Source organism: Microtus ochrogaster, chromosome 6, assembly GCF_000317375.1.
Source record: "Microtus ochrogaster isolate Prairie Vole_2 chromosome 6, MicOch1.0, whole genome shotgun sequence".
Classification (NCBI taxonomy): domain Eukaryota; kingdom Metazoa; phylum Chordata; class Mammalia; order Rodentia; family Cricetidae; genus Microtus; species Microtus ochrogaster.
Genome location: NC_022013.1, coordinates 34910246 through 34936793, shown reverse-complemented (window position 1 = coordinate 34936793; position 26548 = coordinate 34910246). Strand labels below are relative to the sequence as shown.

General features: G+C 35.0%; 1 protein-coding gene across 1 annotated transcript; it reads left to right on the top strand.

Annotated features, from left to right (window-relative positions):
• Rgs21 (regulator of G protein signaling 21) lies at nt 1-23819 on the top strand. Its single transcript, XM_026779597.1, has 4 exons — nt 1-11; nt 4175-4251; nt 7893-8059; nt 23616-23819. Exons 1-4 carry the CDS (start codon nt 1-3, stop codon nt 23817-23819), a joined length of 459 nt encoding a protein of 152 aa, XP_026635398.1.
• The last annotated feature ends 2729 nt before the right edge of the window (nt 23820-26548 follow it).

Here is a 26548-nt window from a genome sequence, read left to right as displayed (position 1 = left end):
ATGCCAGTGAAGTGAGTTGCTGTTTAAAGCTCTTTTTATCCCAGAAGATGTATAAATGCAAGACCTGAGTCTTCAGGAGTCTGTATGACTTGCTACTTTCATTTATGATAGAAATGTTACTTGTTGCCTTTCATCCTAATTTTTTGCCTTTCGTTATTGATTCTCCCTTATTCTTTCTTTCTAAAATATGCCAACAATGTCTGACTTATTTTGACTCTAAATTCTTTTTTTCTAGATAAAGAATATTAAAGTAGTTAGAGCACTGATCTCTCTTTTTTTTCAGGTTTTTCGAAATAGTGAGGTAGAAATACAACATACATGGTCTTTGTAAAAATTATTCATTATCTCTGTACTTATTAGGAAACTTTCGCATGGATATTAAGTGCTTGGTAAGGAAGCAGCTGTCACTTCCTCAGGCACATGAACTCCTTGCTTGAATTTTCCATTCTCCAGCACACTGCTAATTGAGTGTGAACAGCTAAGTTGTTGGATACCACATTTTATAATGCAATACAACTGGTTCTAGCTGGCACAATTAGCAAGATAACTGGTAGCTTTCATGCAGTTCCCATCTGGTCTGGCTCTTCTCTGGACATATAATATGGCTACTGCCGGCCTTGATGGCACTTGCTTAATGAAGAAAACAGACAGGAAATCAGCCAAAACCCCATGAAATGCTAAGTGCAATTTTGGCTCCAGATACACAGTGAATTTTCTGGCAAATCATATACACACGGAAGGTTACTCTGCTTGTGCACCAAATTCTATAAAGTTCTCTCCCCCCCCCCTATCTCTCTCTCTCTCTCACACACACACACATACAAACACACAAATATATACACATACACAAAAAAGAGTAACATATAACCTTCATTATTGTTATAATCAAAACACACACAAACTGAAAAGCAGTAAAATAGCAATGAGAGACTAGCACATTGTCCATTTATTTCAGATAACATACAAACAAAAATGAAATCAATGAAGCCTGTACAGTTTTAAATTAGTTGCCATTTTCTTATTCTCTAATTTTTATTTAATGAATTTTACCAATATTTCTATGACTTCATATTATAAAACATACAATTGTATTTCTCATGCACATGTAACTTAAGAAATTTTCTATATTTATTTATAATTTACAAGTTTTAAGACTGCATTGCATAGACTTTCTACTAAGAAATCAATTATGACAATTTGGATATTTTTTAAGATCTTGGAGAAGTGTGTGACCTTCTACTGCAGGAAAACCATTTTCTTACTGCATGTGTTCCAAAATGAGCACAAAAGTGTTGACTTAAGCATGTGGGGAAGAAGTTTTAGAAGGGTTAAGGTAATCAACAAATCTCTGTGTAAATACTAATTCTGCCCACTATTTCTGTGTTACTGCTCAGGTCAGTAGCATTTATAACACCTTTTAGTCATTGGTAGGGAGAATTCAGCACACTGTTATTGTCAAGGTTAACTGATGGAAGGTATGTGCCTTGTTTCATGCAATGCAGAGTAATGTATAAACATTCAAAGCACACTTGCACATTCTAGTGTTTTTATACACACCAGCATTCAGTTTGTTTGTCAGCACAAAAACATGTCCTCCCAAAGAATACAAATACAAAAGAAACCCAAATTTAAATTTTTTTAATGTTAGGAAAGATTATTCCTTAAAATCGATACATGGTAAATAATTTCTGAAAATAAAGCCCTCTGCCACTTCCAGCCCTTTCAGAAAAATAAATATTCAAACCTGAATCTTCTAGGTGAGAACAGGTCAGTAACGTGAGCATCCTCAGCAACTTCGCAAGGCATGCGGTACCCCTTCTGAGAACAGAAAAGCAACTCACCCCTTTGAGAAAAAAATCAACATTTCTTGATCTGAATTTATAGTAGAACACTCTAGCAACTCTAACTGTAGGGTGTCAAATATTTTATGTGTATATCTACAGAATACAGAGTGCTTAAGTACATCTCCATAATTCCAAACATCATTCTTCCTATTGTCCTTGTTCCACACTAATTCCAGATTCTTTTTCCTTTCTGTTTTTCCTGTTTTTGAACAATAATGCAAATAATAGGAAAGGCTACTGCTTACCTGAACAGCTCCATGTTCAGACTCATTTGCTTCCAAAAGGGTCTTCAAAGGAACATTACTTTTGCCTTTAGCTTAATCAAATTCTGACTTAACCTAAAGTCTGTGTTCCCTTTGCTCTCATTTTCCTCAGGGGTGACAGTGAGGTCCTGCCAGTCTGTGGTTCTCCAGGCATACTGTCACACTCTGACTCTGCTTCCTATGCCCATGGCACTGTAGGATGTCCAGACTGAACAATTCGTCTGCACTTTTTAACGAGTGCCTTCATTGTGTTCTCCCAGCATCCTGAAAGCCACATCTCCTTTTTATCATGGGTCATATGCCAGTCATTACCTGGATTTGATCATTAATTTCTAGGCCTAGCCACACTCCTCAGGGTGCTAGAAATAACAACTTTTACCTGATATTAAAGAACTTGCATATGAACAGAGAAGTAGACTTCTGAAGGGATTCCCATTTCTTTGTGTTTTACCTGATGACCACTTCTTATTCAGAAAAATGCCTTTTAAGGCCCAGCTCTTCTCTGCCCTATGTAGTAACATATACTTCACAGCTACTGGATTTTGGATCATTTAAATATTGCCTCAACCATCACAGTTCAGTCTACAAATGACTGTTTTTGTGCAAGTGATTTTAAATGACCTTTATGATAATTTTAGAATTCCAACAAAACTTAGTATGAGAATCATGTGATACAACATAATCTTAGTGAAAACAGGTTGTAAATGCTCAAAAGCACTTCAGTGTGAAATTAAATCTAGGGTTAAGACTAAGACTTAATTTATGAAAAATGAAAATTAAATAATGCAAATCTTTTTAAATGTCCTTTCAATTAGACACCACCATTGCAAAAGTCTCCTAGACAAACTGTGCCCTTGTTAGCAAGTTAAAGAAAACATTGAGGATTGGGGCACATAACTTCGAATGGAAATTTGAGATAGAAAATATCAGCAATAGAAGAAAGTATAACGAATACCCAGTAGCCTCTCTTTCTCAATCCTCTTAATATTATATGAAAATACAGCTAATATAAAAACAGTGGGAAAACAGTCAGTCCTTGAAAAGGCACATAAAGCTCCAGTTAATTACAAAGGAGCAGAGAAGAATCAGCACTTCACAAACCCATGGTTACTATTATCATCCTGATATGCAGTAAATACATCATTTTATTATTTATGAGAATGGTTAGATGTGAGACTGTCTCTATTTTATTGTCAATTGCTTTAATTTAAGATTTAAATTAGCTCATCCTTGACCATTTGTACATCACAACTGTATAATCAAACTCTTTAGCCAGAGTGCCTTCCTGTGGATAGGGTCTGGTATAATCAGGATATTTATCTGTTAAAGAGAATATACATGATATATTTGTATCTCACAAAGATTGTATCCTAAAGTTGATTTATTATTTTATGTAATATCCCCCAAAATCATACCTTCTTCAGAAACTTCAGTCCATAAATATTTTACTGCTTTGAAAATAAACAAATAGCACTGTCATGACAGATTTATATAAATTTGTATACATTTATATAAATCAGTCCGTAACTAGTCTACCAGCCTAAGGAGAGTATAATCTGGTTCAGAATAGGAGAAATACAGCAAAATACTAAAATCAAACATCTTCCATATCATCACAATGTAAAACTTTAAAGCCTTTCTTCACTTTCTAAATATTCAGAAATATTAAACAGCTACATTTGTATGATATGAAAGCATAAAAATTTTCATTCACTTATTTTGTTTATAATAAGAAGAATTTTTCAGGACAAAGTAGCACATAACTAAGAATATTCAGAAAAATTTATAATTGCTTCACTGAACCAATATGTCTCTGGTGCCATTAACTTAACTGTTTACAAATATTAACACTGTTGACTAGACTAATAAATAATTTCCTGATGTCAATTTATATTCTGCATTCTGTTACTATGACTTTACACACTGGAAAAATATGATACTATTTCTGTTGACATTTTCCTGTCTCATCACTGGCTCATTTTAATGATGTAAATCATAAATTATCTTCAGTTTAATTTTTCTATAAGTTATCAAAGAAAAAGATCACAATGCTATTGTCAAGGGTAGATGTTGTTTCTACAGGTCTCCAACTACGGAAACAATGGCATGGTCTGAAAACATGGACTCACTCTTAGCTAACCAAGGTAAGATTCAAGCAATAGTACATTTTAAAGATGATAACAAAACATAATCCATTAAACCTTGAAAATGACAAGGATTTCATGAAGTATAATGTTGATCAGTGTTTGTAGCCTAAAAATTTAAGTGCCCAGAATCTAAACAGATTTAGTTTAAACATGAATTAATTTTGTCAAAAGTTCAGTTATAAGAACAAGGAAAATTTAATTATAAATGCTAATCAAACAAAAAGCTTGCACTTTTCTTAGCCTATCATTTAATGTATTTGATCACTGTTTACCATTGGTACAAAGTGAAAGAAAGATGAGAAATATCTACAACAGGAAATGTAAATTAATCAATTCTTTTCAAGCTCGTGAGCTAAAGTAGAAAGTCATTAGTGGATTTCAACTAAATGGTCTTCATTTTTAGTAACTAAAAAAACTTTTCATTTTTTACTAATGAAAATTTGTTTATATCTAAGAGCAGGGTTCAGTATGGCAATTGTGACCAAGCATATAAAATATTTCAATATTGACATGAAATTGTGTACACAAAATAGCCATAAGGTTTTCCACAATTTCTGTTTGTTTTATAAACAATCTGCTCACAGAACGTCTAGGCAATCCAGAGAGGAAAAGGTGGGACCATAAAGACAAAGATACAACATATTTATAGTATCCATTTTATTAACCAAATGACATTTCTGTTTGAAACTAATAAGGTATTGAAAAGGCTTCAAATAATAAAGCCAGCACATTCTGCAATGTTGTTCATTCATACTTAAAGTCAGATTAAACTAAATAAGTTAAGATATTATGACTATATTATCTTTATTGACTAAATCCTATAGTTCAAGGACAACTAAAGACATCCATTAACAAGATTTTGTGGGAGGCCTCACCCTCTCTGCCTCTCTTAGGAGTGTATGTTGGGTTGGGTGGAGAGAAGGTGGGGGGAGTGGGAGGAAGGGAAGGAGAGGGAACTGAATTGGTGTGTAAAATAACATTGTTTTAATAATAAAAAAGTGAAAAAAGGGGGAAATATGCTGTGGATATAAACAGCTTTTTCTAGATTAGAATGGGCAGATTCACGTGTTCTTCAGTGTTTTACCAAAGGAACTAGCCAAGTTGCCTAAGTATCTCTTTGAGTCTCTCTGCTTGCTGTCACGTGGGGACAGCAGTGGAAATAAACTGTAGACAGCTGTGGTACAGACAGAGCTGAGCAGGGTCCTAGATGGAGACAGCTGCTCTCATAAGCACACTTTCTAGGCATTTATTTAATACTCACATAAAAGACCAAAGCCATAGATTCATCTAAATATCAATTTGATGTGACTTATCAAACAAGATAGTGATATACATTATCTGTAACCCTTAAACACCTAATAGGCTAGCAAACTATTTAAACATTTTTTGTCAGCTTCACCTCTATGCAGACTTAACTTTCCTGGGAGCTTTATATTCCTACTGTCTTCCTACTGCATTTTACATTCTCTGTGACTTCTAAGTCAATGAAGTTATTTCATCCGACACACTGTCCTCATGAGTAGATTTTACTGCATGCAGTGTGTTAGTCCAAACTCATCTGGAATGTTTTCATATTAAAATGTGTCTAAAACAGAACAGCAAGTCAGTGAAATACTGAATACAAGACAGAGCTTGCTGACCCAAAAATAAATAGTTCATTTTGCCCCTTGGTGCAAACTAATGTGTGGAAGGGATGCGTGGTTCAGAGTAGGCCTTCGTACAAACTGAAGAGCAGCAGAAAACAAGATTATTTCTTGACTTCTGACATACAACTTTCTAGCATGCGTTCACATATTCCTTGAGGAGAAAAGCTTCATATGTCCTAATGGCACACATAAAATATGATCAAAAGAGTTAAAGTATTCTTTCTTTGTTAAAGAATACATTATCTAATATGTTTGGATTTCAAAAATGCATCACAGTTCGGTTTTTCAGAGAAAATTTTACTTTTTACTACAAATTTTAACTCTAAACTTATGACAGAGAAGCTTAGTACACAATTAATTTAATTTTCATTTATTAGTGACAACCATACTCTCTGACATTTATTCGAGAAATTTTAATTAGTATCTTGTAATTTTTACAGTGAGTTTCCACTTTTATATTACTTCATATAAGGAAAACATCATGCCACCTTAATTCAGTGTTTTGGAGGCTTGAGATTTGGTTGTAGGAAACTGCTTTATTTTATTCTTGAATTTCACTTTTGCTTCCCACATGCAGCAACCTATAAAACTTTGACAGCCCCATTCTTTTGATAATTTCTTTTATTTTCCAGTCAACCTTTCAATGCCCTGTATTTCCGTAAGCTTACTTCTTCCGGATGATGAGACATAAGGGGTAACTCTCAGCCTGCCGTAAGGAAACAAGTGCTCTAAGGTCTGCAGAGGGACCCTTGTGGCAGATGGAGGAGAAAACCACCAGTGTTTTGGAAGGCAAATTCTTGAGTGACTAAAGGCCTTAAGTTCCTTGTCAGACATAAAGCCTCGCAAGCATATCTGCCCAAATGCAAACTGCAAAACTGAATACCGTGACCTTAAGAAACCAGAACAGTCCAGTCAAAGGAGAAGACCTGACCATAATCTTTCTAACACAGCACATAGCCGGAGGCATACTCTCAACCATACTTACCTCAAAACATTGAGCAAGAACCACCTTTTCCATCAACTGTGAATATTTCACACACACAAAAAAATTCTACAAGGCACATTTTGATGGGGGCTACAGCAAAGCAGAAGTCTAAGTAGAAATTTAGGAATTTAAATATCTATCAAAGCAATGAATTATGGCATATATTTTAATGGATGTATAATAATAGGGGATAAGACATATTTAAAGATGTAACTGGGGTTATTGATTTTTTCTATAAATATATATCCTTAGTCAAGTCAAAGGAAAGGAGCCTAGAAATAAGTGGACCCCTATGCAGCACCTGCAGCAAAACTTCCAGAGAGACGCATGCTCACGAGAAATCTGACTGTGAGGCCGAATATGAGACAGTCCACATTAAGCACATTGCCTAAAGCAGCATTGGGCAGATCCCCTTTATTTGACTTTCAGAATTAAAATTTCCTATTAAAAAAATAAGATGAGCATAAACATTCGCCCCCAAATACCTTGCCAGTTACTTTCTTGGCTTAAACATTATATTTGTCCAATATAGTCAGCACAAACTACTTAGGGTCAGCATTGCGTATTCTACTCGGAGCCTGAACAAATTGTTTTGTTTTCTCCCTCGGCTTCAAATTATGTCTCAAAAACTTATAGAAAAGAAATATGTTCCTACCATGGTTATTATATCATAATTAACTTGACCTAAGCAATTCAGTAGTCTGTGGGGCTTCCTGTCCAATACTCATAAAGAGATTCTTTGAAACATAAGTCAGATCTAGAATATATAATATAGATTTTATTGTTAATTAATTTAATTTTTAAAGAATAAATGAAAATATTTCAGACCTATGATTACTTCCCAAAACTAAGTTTTCTTGTTTGGAATAGATAATATGTAAATATTATTTGATGATCAAAATATTTGCCACTTAACATTCAATAAATGCTCATTTGATACAATGAAACTTATATGGGGAATTTTAGTATCTTACAGATAATGCAAAACTTTCTTAAATATTTTGTAGCTGGTTTGGATGCTTTCAGAACATTTCTAAAATCGGAATTTAGTGAAGAAAATGTTGAGTTCTGGCTTGCTTGTGAAGACTTCAAGAAAACAGAATGTAGAGAAAAGATTGCTTCCAAAGCCAAGATGATTTACTCTGAATTCATTGTAGCTGATGCGCCAAAAGAGGTGAGTAATATGTTTGAGAAGAGTGAAGTTGCAGCCCAGGCAGGCTGTTCACAGTTAGAAACAGAGCTCTCTCTAAAGAGGAAGCTGACCATTTCACTTCCCAAAGAGAAAATGTCAGTATGCCCCAATATAAAAATATATTAAACAGCCAGGCGGTGGTGGCACACGCCTTTAATCCCAGCACTCGGGAGGCAGAGGCAGGTGGATCTCTGTGAGTTCGAGGTCAGCCTGGTCTAGAAGAGCTTGTTCCAGGACAGGAACCAAAAAGCTACGGAGAAATCCCGTCTCGAATATATATATATATATATATTTATATATTAAACAGTAGCATATTTCCCAGAGAGAAAATATCAGTAGGCCCCAATATAAAAATATATTAAACACTAGCATATTTTTGAAATTAATATATGTGGAAGAAAAGCATCTAACTAGTGGATTTAAGCGGTTTTCATTTATGATGACTCAGGAGTCTGCCCTATAGAATGCAGTAATATCCTGTGTTCAAAATGGGGTGTGGTTTGCCTTCCTGTGAAAATGAACCAGAGGTATTTATGAAGTAGCAAGGCCCCACCTGTGCAACTTAAAGATCTAAAAAATACAAAGGGTCTTGTGGCGAAATCAAGAATTATTCTGATGCTATCTCTTGAAACTGTGTGTTTTTAATTTTTATTCTGTTCACACACGTGTTTGTGCTCACTTGCATGCACACAGTTCTATGTGTAGGTCACTCAGCTGCTTGTGTAAATGCCTGGCATTGGCTTCCAGGTATGTTGCTATCTAATCATTCACCTTAATTTTTAATTTATGTTTTGTTTTTGATATTACAGTATAATCACTTTTCCCCTTCCCTTTGTGTTGTGGGATATATGATCACACTGTGAACCCTGAGCTTGCTTTTGAGTTAGTTAAATAAAATCAGCCTTTAGTCAGGAGGCAGAGCCAGCAACCAGTTGACAGAAAGTATTCAGAGAGAGTCAGAGGGAGTTCTGACTCACAGAAAGCAGGAGCAGTGTGTGTGTGTGTGGGGGGGGAGGCGCTTGCTTTGAATGTGGTTGTCCTTTTTGGTTTGGTAGAGCAGAAGGACGCTCTCCTTTTTGAGATGCTGGTGAAGTGGGAAGGTCAGCTGGTTGCTCCACAACCTCTCTAAGCTAGCAGGTTTTGACCCCAGCCTCTGACTCTCGGTTCTTTGATAAATAGAAAGATAAGGACTTAGTTGAAAACTACATTTGGTGGCAGTGTCAGGAGGCAGATGGGACAGAAAAGTCTTTTGGGCACTGTCTGAGAAGGCACAGATAACTGCAGAGTCACAGTTACTGACTGATTCAGGTGCAGCCTATATGCCAACAGAAGAGCATCCTTCTTTCCCAAAACCCTCCCATTTACCCCTCTGTGCTATCCCTCAAATTCGTGGCTTCTTTTATTCTACATTCCAAAGTGGTTGTGAAGAGTCCAAGAGGCCTCAATGTTGTATAAAGAAACATAGGCAACCAAGCAAGGTGAAAAAGAGAGAGTTTTCGCTAGGGAAGAGCGTACCAAGTGACTATCCACCTTATTTTTGAGGCAGGATCTCTCACTGAAACTGAAGCTCACTGTTTTAGCTAGACTGGCTGGCTAACTAACCCAGAGGATCCATGTGGCCCCACCCCTTCAGTTTTAGGATTATAGACATGCCCAGCTTTTAATTGGGGCCTGGAAACCCAAAGTCAGATCCTCCTGCGGAGACTAGAATGTTTTCAATAAGTCCTTTGATGGTATTTCTAGTATAGAAAGTTTCATTTGTGTCTGGCTTAACTTCCAGTGAATCAATACAAAGAAAGACTAGGCACTACATAGTCTGGTATTAATTGTAACTAATATTTAAACAACTTACATTTTAAAATCAATAAAGTTGCCTTAAAATATGTAACATGAAGCAAAAAAATCAATGCATAAGTTGTGGGCAAAACAGGAAGTTGCAAAAAGTAGTAATAGCACAAATTAGCTCATAGGATCAGTGATCTTCCCTACAGAGGTAAGATATTGATATCTGTATCACTAATAGTTACTATAGCTTCTGGTCCATCATTGGGATTTGTGCTGAGAAAAAAGTGGTGGCCATTATAGGCAGAGAATAAGTTACATGGAATGCAACTATGTGGATAAAACAGAGGGCTCAAAGTTATAGGAAGTTCCACTTTTAGATGGACATTAATTACTGCAGTTGTTACTAGGTTGTTATAATGCTAACAGACACAAGAACCACTGAACTGTGGTTTGGAATTCACAGTGGGTAGAAAAGAGCTTTAACTCCTGTGGAGATATTTCAACATTCATTTTTAAGTCACCACCTAAAAATCAATAAATAATCCTGGAAAATTGGAAATGTAGTATATGTGATTTGTCAAGTTGATTAATATGTCATTTCCTAAGAGGTTTTGAAGCAACCTTAAAAATATATATTTTACTACAATCCTCATTTGAAAGCCAGTGTTTTTCCTCCCTTAAAAATCTAATTAGCAGTGACTACTTTAAGACAGCATTAGTAAACACTATTCATTAAAAAGAGCTAATAAAAAGATAGTCTTAAAGCTGTAGCTAAGGGACTGAAGAGATGGTTCAGTGGCTAAGAGCACTCAGTGCTCTTGCTGAGGACCCAGGTTCAAATTCCAGCACTCACAAGTTAGGTCACAAATATGACTTCTGTTCCAGGAAATCGGATGACCTCTTCTAGCAAACAAGGGTTCAAGGTACACATGTGGTACATAATCATATGTATGGGGAAAACATTCATGCATATAAAACAAAATAAAAATTGAAAGTATAAAACAGTATGGCTGAACTCAGTTATAACTAACAATTTAGACAAAAAGTTATATTTATTTTCTTAATTTTTCCTTCCAAAAAAATCACCAATAATAATTTCACTAAATAATTCAATTACTGTTTTAGCATATAAAAGTTTTAAAGCTTTTAACATTTTACACATCCAATTAATTTAAATAAAATTCTAGTTTCCTTCCAAGTAATGGTTAGATTGTTTCTAAATGGCTCCAAAATATGTACTTAAACATAACAAAATTTATTGAATTTAAGTGTGTGTGTATGTGTGTATGTCTATATATACATATATAGCCACTCTCTCTCTTATTATTTATCATTCACTGTTTCTAGTGCAAATGTCTCAAGGCATTTGAATGATTTGCCAACAAGTTGCTAAGTACAAGTACTTATTGCCTTTCAATTACATACAAAAGGTGATACATATGCTTGTAGGTTTATTTATTGAACTGAAATTTTGAGATTCTGTACACATAATAAGTTTAATTAGATAGAAGAAGATATTGACAAAACTTTAAAAATATAAAAGAGACCATATGATAATAAACACACTTAGAGTTAACTATTGTCATTGTGAAGAGACTATGACCACATGGAAAGGTACATGATAAATTTGTAGAATGAATCACTGACTAAAAAGATAAGTCATGAAAAATCAGTCGTATTTTATGAAAAGATCAAGCAAAGGTAGAATATTTCATATTGAAAACATGCTAGGTTAACACTGTGATATAAAACATCAAGGTATATTCATCTATTGCAAGTATTTTAATATTGTTAATATAAGAAGAGAATGGAGAATAGGTTTGAGATCTTTATCTTCATCGTTGGAGATGAAAATGTAATAAGAAAGAATCTAGATTTATCTGGTAGGCAAACTTGGCAAAACTATGTGACCATTTTTATAAGTAGATTAGAAGATGCAGTAAGTTTTATAAGCAGAAAGTTAATTTCAGAGGAGTTCATAGGAGGCTATTCTCCTTTATTCTGTATTCAGCTGAAGCCATGTAACTGACTCTAATAAAGAATGAAATTATAGCCAATTTCCTTGGTAGAAAGTCCTACACTGAGAAATGGTGTCGGAGTCACGTTGTCTGCATGTTACTTAGTCCTCTTTCCTTTCAAACACGTGTCTTTATTTCTTTTTTTATTATTTATTTATTTATTAAAGATTTCTGTCTCTTCCTCGCCACCGCCTCCCATTTCCCTCCCTCTCCCCCAAGTAAGTCCCCCCCCCTCCTCAGCCCGAAAAGCAATCAGGGTTCCCTGTCCTGTGGGAAGTCCAAGGAACCCCCACCTCCATCCAGGTCTAGCAAGTTGAGCATCCAAACTGCCTAGGCTCCCACAAAGCCAGTGCGTGCAGTAGGATCAGAAACCCATCGCCATTGTTCTTGAGTTCTCAGTAGTCCTCACTGTCCGCTATGTTCAGAGAGTCCAGTTTTATCCCAGGCTTTTCCAGACCCAAGCCAGCTGGCCTTGGTGAGTTCCCAGTAGAACATCCCCATTATCTCAGTGTCTTTATTTCTTCAGCTGTAGAATTGCCACAGACTTTGTTAATTTTAGGTGACTGCATCTAGATTATAATGCTTATTTACTGACCCTCGTCTGCAAACTGAGATCACATGGTTGTCAGAATACCATCCTTACAAGCAGACTACTCACAAAAACTGGACTTTCAAGTTTCTATGACAGATGTAATAATTCCAGCTGCACTTCATGACCTCTCTTTTATAATGGCACCTTCCCTCTGGTTCTCCCCTTAAACATGAGAAGTTATGGCACAAAATCTATAGCTTGCATGAATCTCAATTTGTACTCAAGTCCTGTGCCTCTGTTTTATTGTGGAGCTATTTCACTTTTGGGATTCTTGCTGCACATCTAAAACATATGTACATGAAACATATGAAAATGGAGATAAATTAGATAGTATGATTACAACTCATATCATGTAGAAAAGTTTTTACAATATTTTAATCATACTTTTCTATTAACATGTCCCAAAGAAAACTACTAAACCTTAAAGTATTAAAAGCAATCACTTGTAGCTATCTGTGAAGATGTGAAACCAGGCTTTTAAAGATTTAATAAAGTAAATATGATCATACATTGCACAAAATATATTAGCAAAACTTCAGATTCCACTTAAAGGAGAAACTCACTGAAGGGCCATAATAGGCAAAGAGGAAAACATTTCATAAAGAAAATTGCATGAGTGTCCCAGCTATTTCTAATAAAGGACTAGACTTTTAGAATACTTTTAAACAATGTGTTTTCCAAGTTTAAGTACTTAAGAGTAGCAAAGAAAATGTAATTCTCAGTATTGCACTTATTCAAATTTTATTTATACCATTAATTTCATACATTTATAGATTTTAAAGTCAAATATAAATTAGTTTTGAGAAAACTATACTAGAATAAAATAAAATAGTATCTTTACTTCTCACCAACAGTTTTCATATATTTGAAATATTTATAAATTTTATTTTTATAAATGTAATGTATAACAACATAAAAAAGTTACTGAGAGACTGGAGAGATGATTCAGCAATGAGAGTCCTTGCTTCTCTTGCAGAGTACCTGAGTTTTGTTCCCAGAACCTACAATGTCAGGGTCACAGAACCCTCTGTTACTCCAGTTCCAGGGAATTCCACCTCTTCTTATGACCACACAGTTGATATGGTTCACATACACATATGCAGATAAAACACTCATATACATAAAATAGAGCAAATAAATCTTTATAACAAAGAGCAATGTCAAGTCTACTATAATTCATTCACATTCTGTGAGATTAGAAAGCTGAGCAGGAAAGCCACAGCATAGTGTTTATGAATTATATAAATTTAGGGGCGAGGGGGGAAGAAGCCTGCTGTCAGGGTGCATAATGAGCACATACAAGGCCCTAAGTTCAATTGTTAGCAACTGCACTAATTGAACTAATTAAAACAAATATATCCAAATTTGCTTATATTTTATCACAAAAAGGGGAATAGATTCTTTCCTTATTTTTATATTTTCTTTTATTTTCTTAAATTATGAAGGCAATTTCAAATATAACTACTGTCTTTATATCATTTCTACCTCCTTTTCTTTTCTTCAACTCCTCCCACACTCCCACTCCCTCTAAAATCCATAAGCTGTTCTTTAAACATTACTTCTACCTATCTACACAGCCTACTGAGCACATTTAGTATTGCTCATGTGCACGTGTATTTAAGGCTGACCACTTGGGTTTGGATGATCTCATGAGACTCATCCCTGAGAAAAGCGATGCATTCTCAACAGCCCTTGATTACCTGTAGTTCTTCATATGCATGTGGAGCCTTATGAAATTCCCCCATCTGTTTTGGAATGTCAACCAGTGTTGTCATTAGGTGCAATTTCCATGTTGTGTAGAGAAGACACCGTCTTACAGCAGACATCCTGTACTTGGCTCTTACTCTTTGCTCCCAGTGTTCTCTGAGCCTTGGGTGCAGGCGTTGCATTGTAGATGCATGAGGTAGGAATGAGCATACCACAGTTACTTATTCTCTGCATTTTTACTACTCATGCATCTCATATATTACAAAAAGTCTCTCTAATGAAAATTAAGAGCTACATTTACCTGTGGGTATAAAGAAAAGTAAACAGAATAAGGTATTTAATTTTAATTTTTCCCAGTTTTATTAAAAATGAAACTTATATAATTAGAAAACTGGCTTAAAGAACAAAAGTAAGCGTAAAATCTATAAAATTGCATTTTATGTGGTCAGGACAGACATATTCTGACACAGGGCATTCAAGTATTTATTTCAAAAGGAAAGTTGGTTTGAAACTGGAATGAGGAAATACATATGCGGCTTATTGATAGACAGCTTCCTATGAGAATAGCTGTGCAGTGGTATTTCTCTCTGTTATGGTAACAACGCTTTGTATCCTCCATCCTATTTTCACTTTCATATTTCATTATAGAGTCATTCTCCAATGTGTTGAAGTCACTTTGAGAATCATTTTTATATACCAGTAACTGATAACTAACAGTTCACTCCCAACTATAGTTATCTAAAAATATATTGATTTTGTTCATATCTTAGTTGCCTTCCATTTTATTTATTTACTAACAGTTGTGTGTATATTGCATGCTACATACTATGTTGTTTCATCAAAGAAAAGAAACAGTATTGGTTCCTCAGTAGATGAATTACCCATCTCACTGGGAAGACTCAAGATTTAAAGGATTACAGCAGGTTTCACAAGCATTGTGATAGCAACGTGTAAAGTAAAATGGAATTATGTAATGGGAAACTCTGAGTCTAGGAGATCAGAAAGTGTATATCAGAAAAATTAAGTAGTAAACCTTGCCCAGAATTTGAGAAGAGGCAGAAATGAGTAAAACAAAAGGTGAAGAAAGATCAGATGAACGCGAGAGATGAGACTCAAAGGAAGGACCATCCAAACCTAAAGATGAGATGAGAGAGAGATGAGACTCAAAGGAAGGACCATCCAAACCTAAAGATGAGATGAGAGAGAGATGAGGCTCAAAGGAAGGACCATCCAAACCTAAAGCAATTTTCCTAAGCTGCTTGAGGCTGTGTGGCAGGGTGTAAAGGAGGCCACCCTACCTTCCAGGTCACCTTTAATTCTGCACTATCACTTAATCTGTATTCAAAAAAAGGATCTCTTTAACGAAAGAAAAGTGGAAGAGGTGATAGTTGATGACAGACAGACAGATGATAGAAACAGAAATAGAGAATATTGACTAAAGACACTGAAATAGTTGCCAAGTGCTTTTACGTGGATGGTCTTGTTCCAAAAGTACATTCATTTACTGCCTTAGAGAAATGTCACTAGCATCCATGGTGCAGGAGAAACATCACTCAAACTTTAAAGGTATTTAAAAAAAATGATGATGATGAGTCTCTGAGCTACCAGGATCAGTGAGGAAAGGTATCTTTAGCCTATGCTTCTAAGTTTCCAATTCTTTCTCTAAATCTGTTACTCAGTGTTCAGTATTTATGACATAGACTGGGAACCTTGATGTTTATCCTAAAGGCAGAAGAAAGTATATTCACACAAAATCTATTTTCTCTCTTTTAAAATATTTCATTTATTCTCATATTTTCTCTAATTTGTATGACATATTAGACTATGAAGTTCAGGTTCAAATATGGCATTTAAATGCAAGGGGTGACGTTGTTTCTTCTAATTGTAAATTTTTTGAAAGGTTTGATTTCAGATTATCTTTTTAAATTTTTATTTATTTACTTGACATCCTGATTGCAGCTCCCCTCTGTCCTCTCCTCCCATCACCTCTCCCCATCTCTCCTCCACCCCCACTCCCACCCTCAATTCACTCCTCCTCTGTTTCTGTTCAGAAAGAGGCAGGCCTCCCATGAGCATCAGCAAAGCATGGCATATCAAATTGTCCTAAGACCGAGCACCTCCCCTTGTGTTTAGACTGAAGAGGCGATCTCCTAAGAAGAATGGACTCCTAACAGTCAGTCAAAGCACCAAGGACAGCCCCAGCTTCCATTGTTAGGAGTTTCAAAAATAGATCAAGCAACACAATTGTCACATATAAGTAGAAGGCTTAGACGGGTCCCATGCAGGCTCCCTGGTTGTTGGTTATGAGTCAAGTTCGTTATTTCTGTGAGATTTCTTGTAATGTCCTTGATCCCTCTGGCTTGTACGGCCATTTCTTCTTCTCTTCAGCAGGATTCCCTGAGGTTGTTTGGTGTGGGTCCCCACCCCACCTTTCTAGTCAGTGCTTTCGGTACTCTCCTCCTCCTCCCATCCTCCAAACTTATCTCTGGAGCTCCCAAGCCTCCCCCCCCCCTCCAATCCACCCAGGAGATCTCTTCTATTTCCCCTTCTCAGGGAGATCCACGAGCATGCATTTAAAATTGAAAACACAAATCCCATGTGTTCTTTATGTTTCCCTGTATTCTTGTGTCTTTTAACCCGGGTCAACCAAGTAGATGTTGGTGATAAAGCTATAACTCCAACTCTCTCCCAGCTGCACCAACAACAGCAGAACAGTCCCAGGACCTATATTTAGAAACCCGTGTGCATCATGATCTTATGTGTCAGTTCCTATTCTCACAGACGTTGAAGAGGCATCTGGTTCTTATTCAATCCCATCTTTGCCTTGACTACTTGTCTAATTAATCAAGGTGCTTTTTAATTCTATCCCCTTCCTTTCTCTTGCCCGATTCAAGGTGTTAGCATTGCCTCCTGAGTTGTGTCATCTATTTCTGTCACCAAAGTCACTGATAACACACAGATACAGTCCTAAACAGGCACAGATTGCATGCACAGATCCTGCAAATGGCTATGTTTCCTTTAATCACAGTCCTTGAGAATGGATTTCAGGGTACTCATTTGTCTTTAATGGTGCCAAAAATGAAGTAATACGAGAAGTGTTGGTGGTGATTAAATAGAATTAAGAAACCAAAAACATGAATACAGATGGCTTTGATTTAAATAGTAATTTTTAAGCGCTGCCATGAATGAGTCCTAAGACAGTACCTGCTCTGGCTTTGTAAGTCGTTTTACTTATGCATGCATACATGCTTTGCTTAATGATGGTCTCTTGTTGCACTCTACATCCTAAATGAGGAACAGCCACATCATTTGAATGTGGGAGCAGAACTGGAAACTTTTCATTCAAATTATGTAAAAAATATATAAAGCACACTTTAGAGTCGAGAAAGAGAGCCAACAGGTACACGTTAAAATACATTCTTCCTGAAAAAATAATTTGTTGAAACCTGAAAGAATTTAAAACTGCTGGTATAGAAAACAAAAAAATAATTTGTCTTGCATAACTTTCAGCTAACTAATGTTCATGGCCATTAAATTTTTATGGATCTTATTATAAAAAATGTTTAAAACAACTATAACAAACATCACCCTGAAGACCATCATCTCAATGCAAAGAATAGCCCATGTCAACTGCACCAAGATCTTTTCAAAACCCAGAGGAATATCAAAACCTCAAAATGACTGTGATAATTCTCAACTGTTTTTTCATAAGTATCACAATCTTGTGTCCTGTTTTCTGAGATTGGTAGTATAGTAATCTGAATTATAGAAGATAAAATTTTGAAATATAAGCAAATAAAATAGTATTTCTCAAAGCAACTGAGACCAAAGAGTTTCAGGCAAAACAACATACTCACTTATATTGTCATATAATTATTTTGATATAAACAATATTTATATACCTAATACATATAATAATTTAATATATGCATACGAAAATTGAAAATTGAGTGCTATTTCTCATTCAAAGTCTTCATCTAATGGATGTCTTTTAAATCTCAGTTAAAGGAAACTCTGGTTTGTGACTGTTTTGACTAGATCATTGCAAACAACTCATTCTTCTTCATTCTTCATTCATTCTCTCACAGTTCATATCTAAACAACATTCCTATCATTCTTTAGAATATGTCCCAAACCAGCCATTCTTAAGATGCGCTTTCATTTATAATGATTGGGTAATACCTTCTTTTTGCCCTAACGCTAAATGTGTTTGGGAAATACATGATATGTCCTTGCACTGTTACTCCCTAATCCACATCTACTGCTCACCTGTCCAGTAAAGTTTCTAGATCATAATCCTCATACTCAGACCTTGCTATTGAGGCCACTCAGAGTCCATGACTATTTTAACATGTGTTCACAGTGCTTAAATTCTCCTCATTGTTCTACCATAAATAAAAGAGTGGTAGAGTGTTGTGGGGTCTACCGTCTGCTTAACTCACCCTGTTCTTGCCTTTCTCCCTTTGTAGCCCAACAGGTTTCTGTCAGTGAGTCCTCCCACAGGCATGCCCCAGATTTCATATTTCCTACTCATATAGATACTCCAAAGGTCATTTTCGAGTCTCAATTTTTTGGGAGAGAACTGCTTCTAGAAAGTACATTTTTTCTTTTGCATTGTTTTCTCAAAATTTGTCCTCAAAATTGACTTTTTGTCATGATTTTCTTCATATCCTCAGATTCGACCACAGATCTATACAAATGCTTAATAAATGCCCTAAATGAGTTAAACTCGGGAACTGGTATATAAAAAATGGCTAGTTTTAAAATATATGATACATTTTCCCAAACAATGAGGAACATAAATGCAATCATTTTAAAGTCATATTGGGTTAACATAAAAAGTCCACATGAACAATTAGCACATCTGTAGTAACATTTCCCTTGCGATGGTTTCCATGTCTTAAATCATCTTTATATATTCTTTTCATTTATTTATTTTATTTATTTATTTTTTATATTAAAAATTTCTGCCTCCTCCCCGCCTCCCATTTCCCTCCCCGTCCCCAGACACCCTTCCGCCTCCCTCTTCAGTCAGAAGAGCAGTCAGGGTTCCCTTCCCTGTATATATTCTTTCAAGTTATTTTTGAATTGAATCCATTTTTCAAAATTTCTGTCATTTTAAAAAACAGAGTATCTAAGGAAAACTATATAGAAAGGAGGACAGAATACAGGAAATGAGTATTCATTCTGTTGTTATTTTTGAGAGATGTAGAAAATGGACAATTTAGAAAATAAAATAGAAGAGATAGAAAAAATAGACAGATTCATTTCACCCTCTGTACTGCTGAGTACCTTTGTTGTAAAAAAATTTCCATTCTCAGATAACTGAATTAAACTCTTAACAATAACCAAAGCTTGAATAGCCAAATCTGTTTAAGCATAAACCTAATTTCTTAAAACTTTTACAACCAAAATTGCACATAATAACAAGAAAAAAGCAGAAACAACTCCTCTGTGACACTGTGGCACAGAAGACACAGCTGGTTGTTTTACATACACATCACAGAAAAATAATGGCATTCCATTATGTTCATGTAAGAAACAGTATTTTGGTAAAAATTACGCAGGGTTGAGAGGAAAGATTTTATACAAAATATCAAAGAGAAGGAACAGGTTATGTATTAAAACCTAATCTGTAGGCATAAGAACAAAAATGCAAAAATTCCTGTGAAGCTTCAGGGTCAAAGGCATAATTTGCACAGACATAGAAACAAGCACACACACACACACACACACACACACACACACACACACACACACATGATTGGAGAAGAAAGGTGTTAGAGAAGACTCCTGTGTGTCAAGATTGAACACTTTGAAGAAAAATAATGACACATATATATAAACATGTGAGTGTGATGCTTTTGTCACTGACATTAAGCTGAATTTCCAAGACACAGCTTCATAAAGCTACTGATTATCTCCCAGGAACAAAGATATGCTCATCGCTGAGTTATCAATAGCTGAGGTTGGCAGTTTCTTGGCAGGAAAGCAAGCAAGTTAGAAATGAATACATTTTGGTAATAATAGTAATTAGCATTAATGAATTTAAATGGAATTCTTTTAAAATTTTAGAATGATTTTGAATAAATATGCAACTGTTTTTTTCACTTGTAATGTTGTATTGATTGGGTCTTTAGCCTTGTGCAGAATGCAGAACATGTAAATATCTAACAGATTCTCTGTGATAGAAAACCTTCTGCTAGGTCATAATTTTTTTAATCTGCTCTTAATCCCACAAGAAAAATGTTGTAATGTGAGAGGTATTGAGAGAGTTACAAATAGTCTTTATTACGAGGATACAAAAAAAGATGGAATTCAAAAGGAAAAACACAGACTCACTGTATCCTGCTGTTCTGCCCAGAGGAGGTATGAACAATGTGATTTCTGATCCATCCTCCCCACAGAGTGAGCATGCTTCTTTCCTCTTATCTGTGCACATGTAGTACCTCAGACCATGTCCCAGAGATTGGTTCCCCAAAAGCTATTGGCTGAATGAATTCCCACAACAACTTCCCCATTTGTATAAACCTAATTAGGTTCTAAAACTAATACAAAACTGTATACAATAAGCACAAATATCAAGCATTGTTCAAGAGAAAGAAAAGAAAAAACATACATAAAAATAGATCTACAAACAATGTGTACAGCATCAAGCAAGAAACACATACTAAATGTTAAATCTATCAGTAATTAGTAAAAACAGAGATTATTTCAATAGTTGTCCTATCCTGAGAAGTCTAAGTCTTATACCTAAAATGTCTTAGCTAAATCATGAGAAAAAAGTATCTATGACTATCAACTCTTCGACCCTATTAAATACCTGAGAAGAAAAATAAAATTACCTAAGTAAGCAGGAAGTACAAGCAAGTGACTTGTACAAGGTGCAAGAAATAACAGAAACAGCTGGTCACCTGGATAGTCTCCCAAAGTCTCATTTGCAATGTTGGGGTAACCAACTTTGGCTAAGGCCTAGAGTATCTGACAGATCATTTTGAGAAGCAAGAAAATTTGAAAAACTGTCCTGCCATGTCTTAACAAGGTTCACAAGTCACTTTTGCTTATATCCTGCTTGTCCAGTTTGGACAGCATGCATATTGTCAGTTGTCAAGGCAAGGACAGTTCTTTGCCCAAAAAGCCAGTTTTACCGAGAAGAAAACAAGCTACATGTGGAGTGTTTTTGGTGTTCTACATTCTCTTAGGAGCAAAATGGTTCTGGCAGAGAAATCATGTCTCATGTCAAGACAAATCTTAATTATTCAAATGCCACATTCTACAAGTTTTTGAAGTGTCTGAGGATTACTTACCTATGCAGAGTATGTCTCTGTGCATTAGAGAACCTGACTAACATAACGAAAAGTCTGACAAACATGGGTGACTATTACCTTTCAATTCTGAAACAACCTATGTTGTCTTTACTAAGCTTATCTATGAATGTAAACCATCTTTAAGTAGATTGCAGCATTAGGACAATAACCTTAAAAATATAAGAATATCTTGATCATAGGTAGAAATGTAAAGGGCAGTATACAAACATACATACATACAATATGGCAAAATAACTTTATATTTGTGCACAACATAGTGTAAACAGAAATAAAAACATACACAATACAAAAGCATATGATCATTTTCAAATCTGTCCTCTAACAATAATGCCTAGTCCATTGATAGTCCGACATTATAAGAAGAGGGAGATCTATTGACTGATTTTCCCAATGACATGGGGTCTCTATTATGTGCAAAATGCTGTCTCTATTTTGGGGAAAGACATCTGATGAAATAAAACTCATCATAGTTAAAACTAAAAAACCATATTTAAGAATTTGGAGAAAGATTTCTGACAAACAATGCAAAGTCCTGATGCAGCAAAGAATTTAAGTTATAAAGAGCTACCTGACTTGTTGACTGGGGTGTAATATGCAAGAGAAGAAACCTGAGTTCTGAGTACAGTGAGATTTGAAGAAGGCCCAGGTCAGATCTAGTAGGTCTCATGCACTGAGATAAGGAATTTAACCTTTGTAGTAGAATGAATGTAATGAAGAAGGGGCAACTGATTCCATGTTTGGAGGTGTTTAATGAAGTTTTAACATTTTACCTGGATCTTTGATGGAGGACCAAAGAAACAGATCAAAAGAACAAAACTATAGATGGATTAACTTCAGTGAGTATCTGAAATCCTAATCAAAAGATTAGGTCTAATCATGCTTCTTTGATGACTCTTTTCCTATTACTTGTTTTTATTGTTTTTCTCTAAAATAATAATACTCATTAAAATATTTTATAATATTTATTCATTAATAAATAAAGCTCCTTAAGGTAAGAGCCCTTACTATTCTCTATTCTCCTTTTGCCTGGAAAATTTAAAGTACAGATTTGATTTTCTTATTTACAAGGCAAGTAAGAAGCTGAATTGTATTTAATTGCAGCTCTACCTATCACTTAGCCTCACTTCAATGTTGCATAAGTGAAATTGATGAGTTTTCCTTTCCCAAATCTCCAAATTGTACCACTTTATCAGCGCTCACATTTTCTCCTGAGATGGTCTCATTCTGCTCCATAAATATCTATTGATTTCTTATTATGTCGTGGGTATTCAACTAAGTACTAGAAATGATGACAAATGAGATAAAGCACCTGCCTTTGGCGAGCTTATACTATTAAGGTTCAAATAGATTGTATACGTCATGAATATTTTTAGTTTAATTCAGATGCCTGAGATAAAATGCTTGCTGATCAAATATCCTGCAATATGGATAGAGAAGCTGGTTTGCTCTTCAGCAGGTTTTCTGGTGAATGATGTATTCCAACATAATAGAACTCTATTAGATACTTCTGGAGACTCAACATTTGTTTTGGTTTCATGGTGTGTTGTTGTTTGTTTTTGATTGTGAGTGTGTATTTATGTATATAATTGAATGTTTTGATCTGCAGGAGGTGTAATGGCAGTGAAGGAAGTTATAAATTGTTTTATTTTGTCAAATAGAAAGAAACAAACTAGAAAAGCAATGCTATGGGAACCCAGAAGGTTTGCTAAGCATATGGAGAATGGTAAAAGGCAATATAGGATATGATAGCTATTCCTAGGTAATGTACACATTTGGAATTCAAATTTTAGAAATGTTAGAAAAATAAACTGGTACAAAATAAAAGGTATTTCAAACTGCAATGTTTCTTGTTTGCATTTTTGTTTTGCCTTTTTTTAAAGTCAGCTTTAGCTGTTTCTTGTCACTGCCATCCATCTCAAGGTACGTTAAAATTTAAAACAAAGATTGTGTTTGTTGTGTCAATAATAAATAAATGCAAGAACATGCTGCTATTTTTCATCAAATTAACTTTGTGTTTGGAAAAACTCAGCACTACATGTACCTTATCCTGATAAGCCATGTACATTTTAAGAAATCTCATGCAATGCCATGCAACCTTGTTTCTACAGATTAATATTGACTTCAGTACCAGAGACCTCATCTCAAGGAATATTGCTGAACCGACTCCAAAATGCTTTGATGAGGCTCAGAAATTAATTTATAGTCTCATGGCCAAGGATTCATTTCCTCGTTTTCTAAAGTCAGAAATTTATAAGAAACTGGTAAATAGCCAACAGGTTGGAAATCATAAAAGATGGCTGCCTTTCCTGTGAAGGAGGTAAATGAAATAGTATACTGAAAGGTTAAATATTTAAAATATACAAACAATATAAAACATCTTAGGTTTTAGAAAAACTTCTTACCTCATCAGAATTCATATCAAAGTCGTGCATTACAAATTTAGTCATTTTATCAGGTACTTAAAATCTACTGGAAAAATACAGAGTGAGTTCATGAAGATAAATATAGTTTTTTACCCTAAGTGAATAATTTTATACATGATATTTTCACAAAAAAATATACATATCTTCATGTCACAGAGTTGAAGACTGCTTAACATCATATGTAACATTTTAAATAGCATTTGCATTATTCAAAAACCTCATGTCTGTAAAAAGAAAAATTTTGAACCTAAACATAATTTTACATTTGCTGGATTCATCTATTCCTTGTGAACCATAATTGATAACGTGATGATTATCTGAATTACTGTGACTTTCAAGTTAAAAAGAAAACTTAATGGGTGTGTGCACACTTAAACCAAAGCCTGATAGTTCCAGACACCAAATTTTTCCAAAATCTATTTCTTGCCTCAACAATAGCCAGAAATATATGTGTATACAAGAAGGGCCTTGTGAGTGGTCAATTTTATATTCTCCTACTATGAGTAACAGAGAGGAAGAGGCACCATCAACTGCAAATGATGATTACAGTAGCAGTTACAGTTCCATAAAGTAAGAAGCAATTGCAGAACCACTATTCCATTGTGGGTTAAGAATCTATTCGCTCATTTGGTCCTGGAATCTGTCCATAATACCCAAATAAAATTTAAAATTTTTATTCTCTCAAATGATTTATTTGTGTAAATGTGACAAAATAGTTTCTGTATGTGCTATGTTGTAATGATTCAACAGATCTTTTGTGTTTCCCTTTTATTTTCACAGATTTATTTATGTTCATTGCCATTATCCATTTGAGATTGAAACTTTTAAAATGGAGGGAAAACACTGGAGATTTATTTTGTTTCCATGAACTATTCATTTGGTAGACAAAAATCCTGCCTCCTTCTCATCCTGAAAAATCAACACTTAAACACATGCAAATGGACTATTCCCTGTGTGCTTGCAAATTCTTCCAAGCCCTGCATAATACAAATGAACTGACATGTTTGCAGATGAAGTCCACTAGTACAGCATGTCTATACCATGACAGCAACTATTCCACAAGTTCTAACCTAAGCATCTTTTTTTAAATGGAATATTTTATTTATTCCAGGATATGTAAGGAATCCAGAAATAATACAATCATACTCTTACATTTAAAAAAAGGAAAAATAAACACCCTGAAAGCTCAGTTGTTTTCTGATATCACACATCTGGTGAGTGACAGCTGTAAGAGCAGTGGATCACCTTGTCACACTGATGTTTGATCCAAGAAAGCAGTTGCATTGCGCCAAAGTGTAGACTCAGTATTCCTACAAATCCTCCCACACTCTGGCAGGGTACCACAAATGTTTGGATTGTCTGTACAGTTTGCAACTTACCAAATAGCAAAACTTTTATCACTGTTTTTAACAAAGTAAAGGAGCTTCCAATCCCATGTTCACTAAATTGAATCTTTAGAAACTCGATATATTGCAAAGCAAAATACTAAGATGAACACAGTTTGTTTAAAACTGGATTCTAAATGTCTCTTACAGAATACCAATCTAAGATTTGCCACAGCAGAACCTTCCTTCTACTGTCTCTACTTACTTTTCACCGTGAGTTATAATTCTAAGGCTTTCAGTCAGAAAACCAGTCAACGACAGGATTTTGATGTTGACAGGGGTTTCTGTGCCACCTGGTCCCACAGTTGTTCGATCCCAAAGAAATACACAGAGGTCTATATTAATCATAAATTGATTGGCCTATTAGCTCAGGCTTCTTATTAACTCTCATAACTTATATTAGCCCATAATAATTTTCTGTGTTATCCACGTGGCCTGGTAGATTTTTCAGAGAGGCAGTCACATCTTGCTTGCTCTGTTTCCGGCTTCCTCTCTGTCTGAGTGACAACTGCAAACTGAGCTTTCCTTTTCCCAGAATCCTCCTATTCATGCTTCTACTTCCTGCCTGCTCTCTGTAGCCCCACCTATACTTCCTGCCAATCAGAATTTTCTTAAAATACAATTGAGAGGGTCCCACAACATTTTGAAATATTCAGTAATAAGGATTTTAGGAAAATATCATGAGTACCTCCTACATACATGATTCTGTTCACATACATGTTATCTTAGTCTATAACTATCATGAGTGATTCAATAAATGTAAATGAAAAAAGAAATGATTCAAAAAAAATAATGTAAATATCTTGATTAATAAACTAAATATCCAATAGTGTTATAATGTCATTTAAAAATATTTCCATTGACTTAAAGAAATAAAGTTATCAAAATCTAAAACCAAGCAATAACAGGTTAATAAAATTACAAAATAATTGAGCAGAAATAATTTTCATATTATAAGAGGATTCTTTGTATTGTTTAGCTTTTAAGTTTGTTCTTTCTCTTTTGAGATAAGGTCTCTGTCCACAAGGCTGGCCTCAAACTCACAATTTTCCTGCATTAACCTCTGACTACTGGGATAATACTTAGGAGCCATCTTGCCCATATGTTTGCCTTTTCTGTTTTCTACCACTTCTTACAGAGATTGAGCAGAACAGATTTCCCATCATTCAGTCATACAGAAGAAAGTTAGATTATCTATTTTCTAAAATAATCTTAGGCTAACAATGTTACATG

Coding starts and splice junctions, on each gene's coding strand:
- Rgs21 (XM_026779597.1), top strand. Junction 4,252..7,892: donor CTCACTCTTAGCTAACCAAG/GTAAGATTCAAG, acceptor AATATTTTGTAG/CTGGTTTGGATGCTTTCAGA. Junction 8,060..23,615: donor TAGCTGATGCGCCAAAAGAG/GTGAGTAATATG, acceptor TTGTTTCTACAG/ATTAATATTGACTTCAGTAC.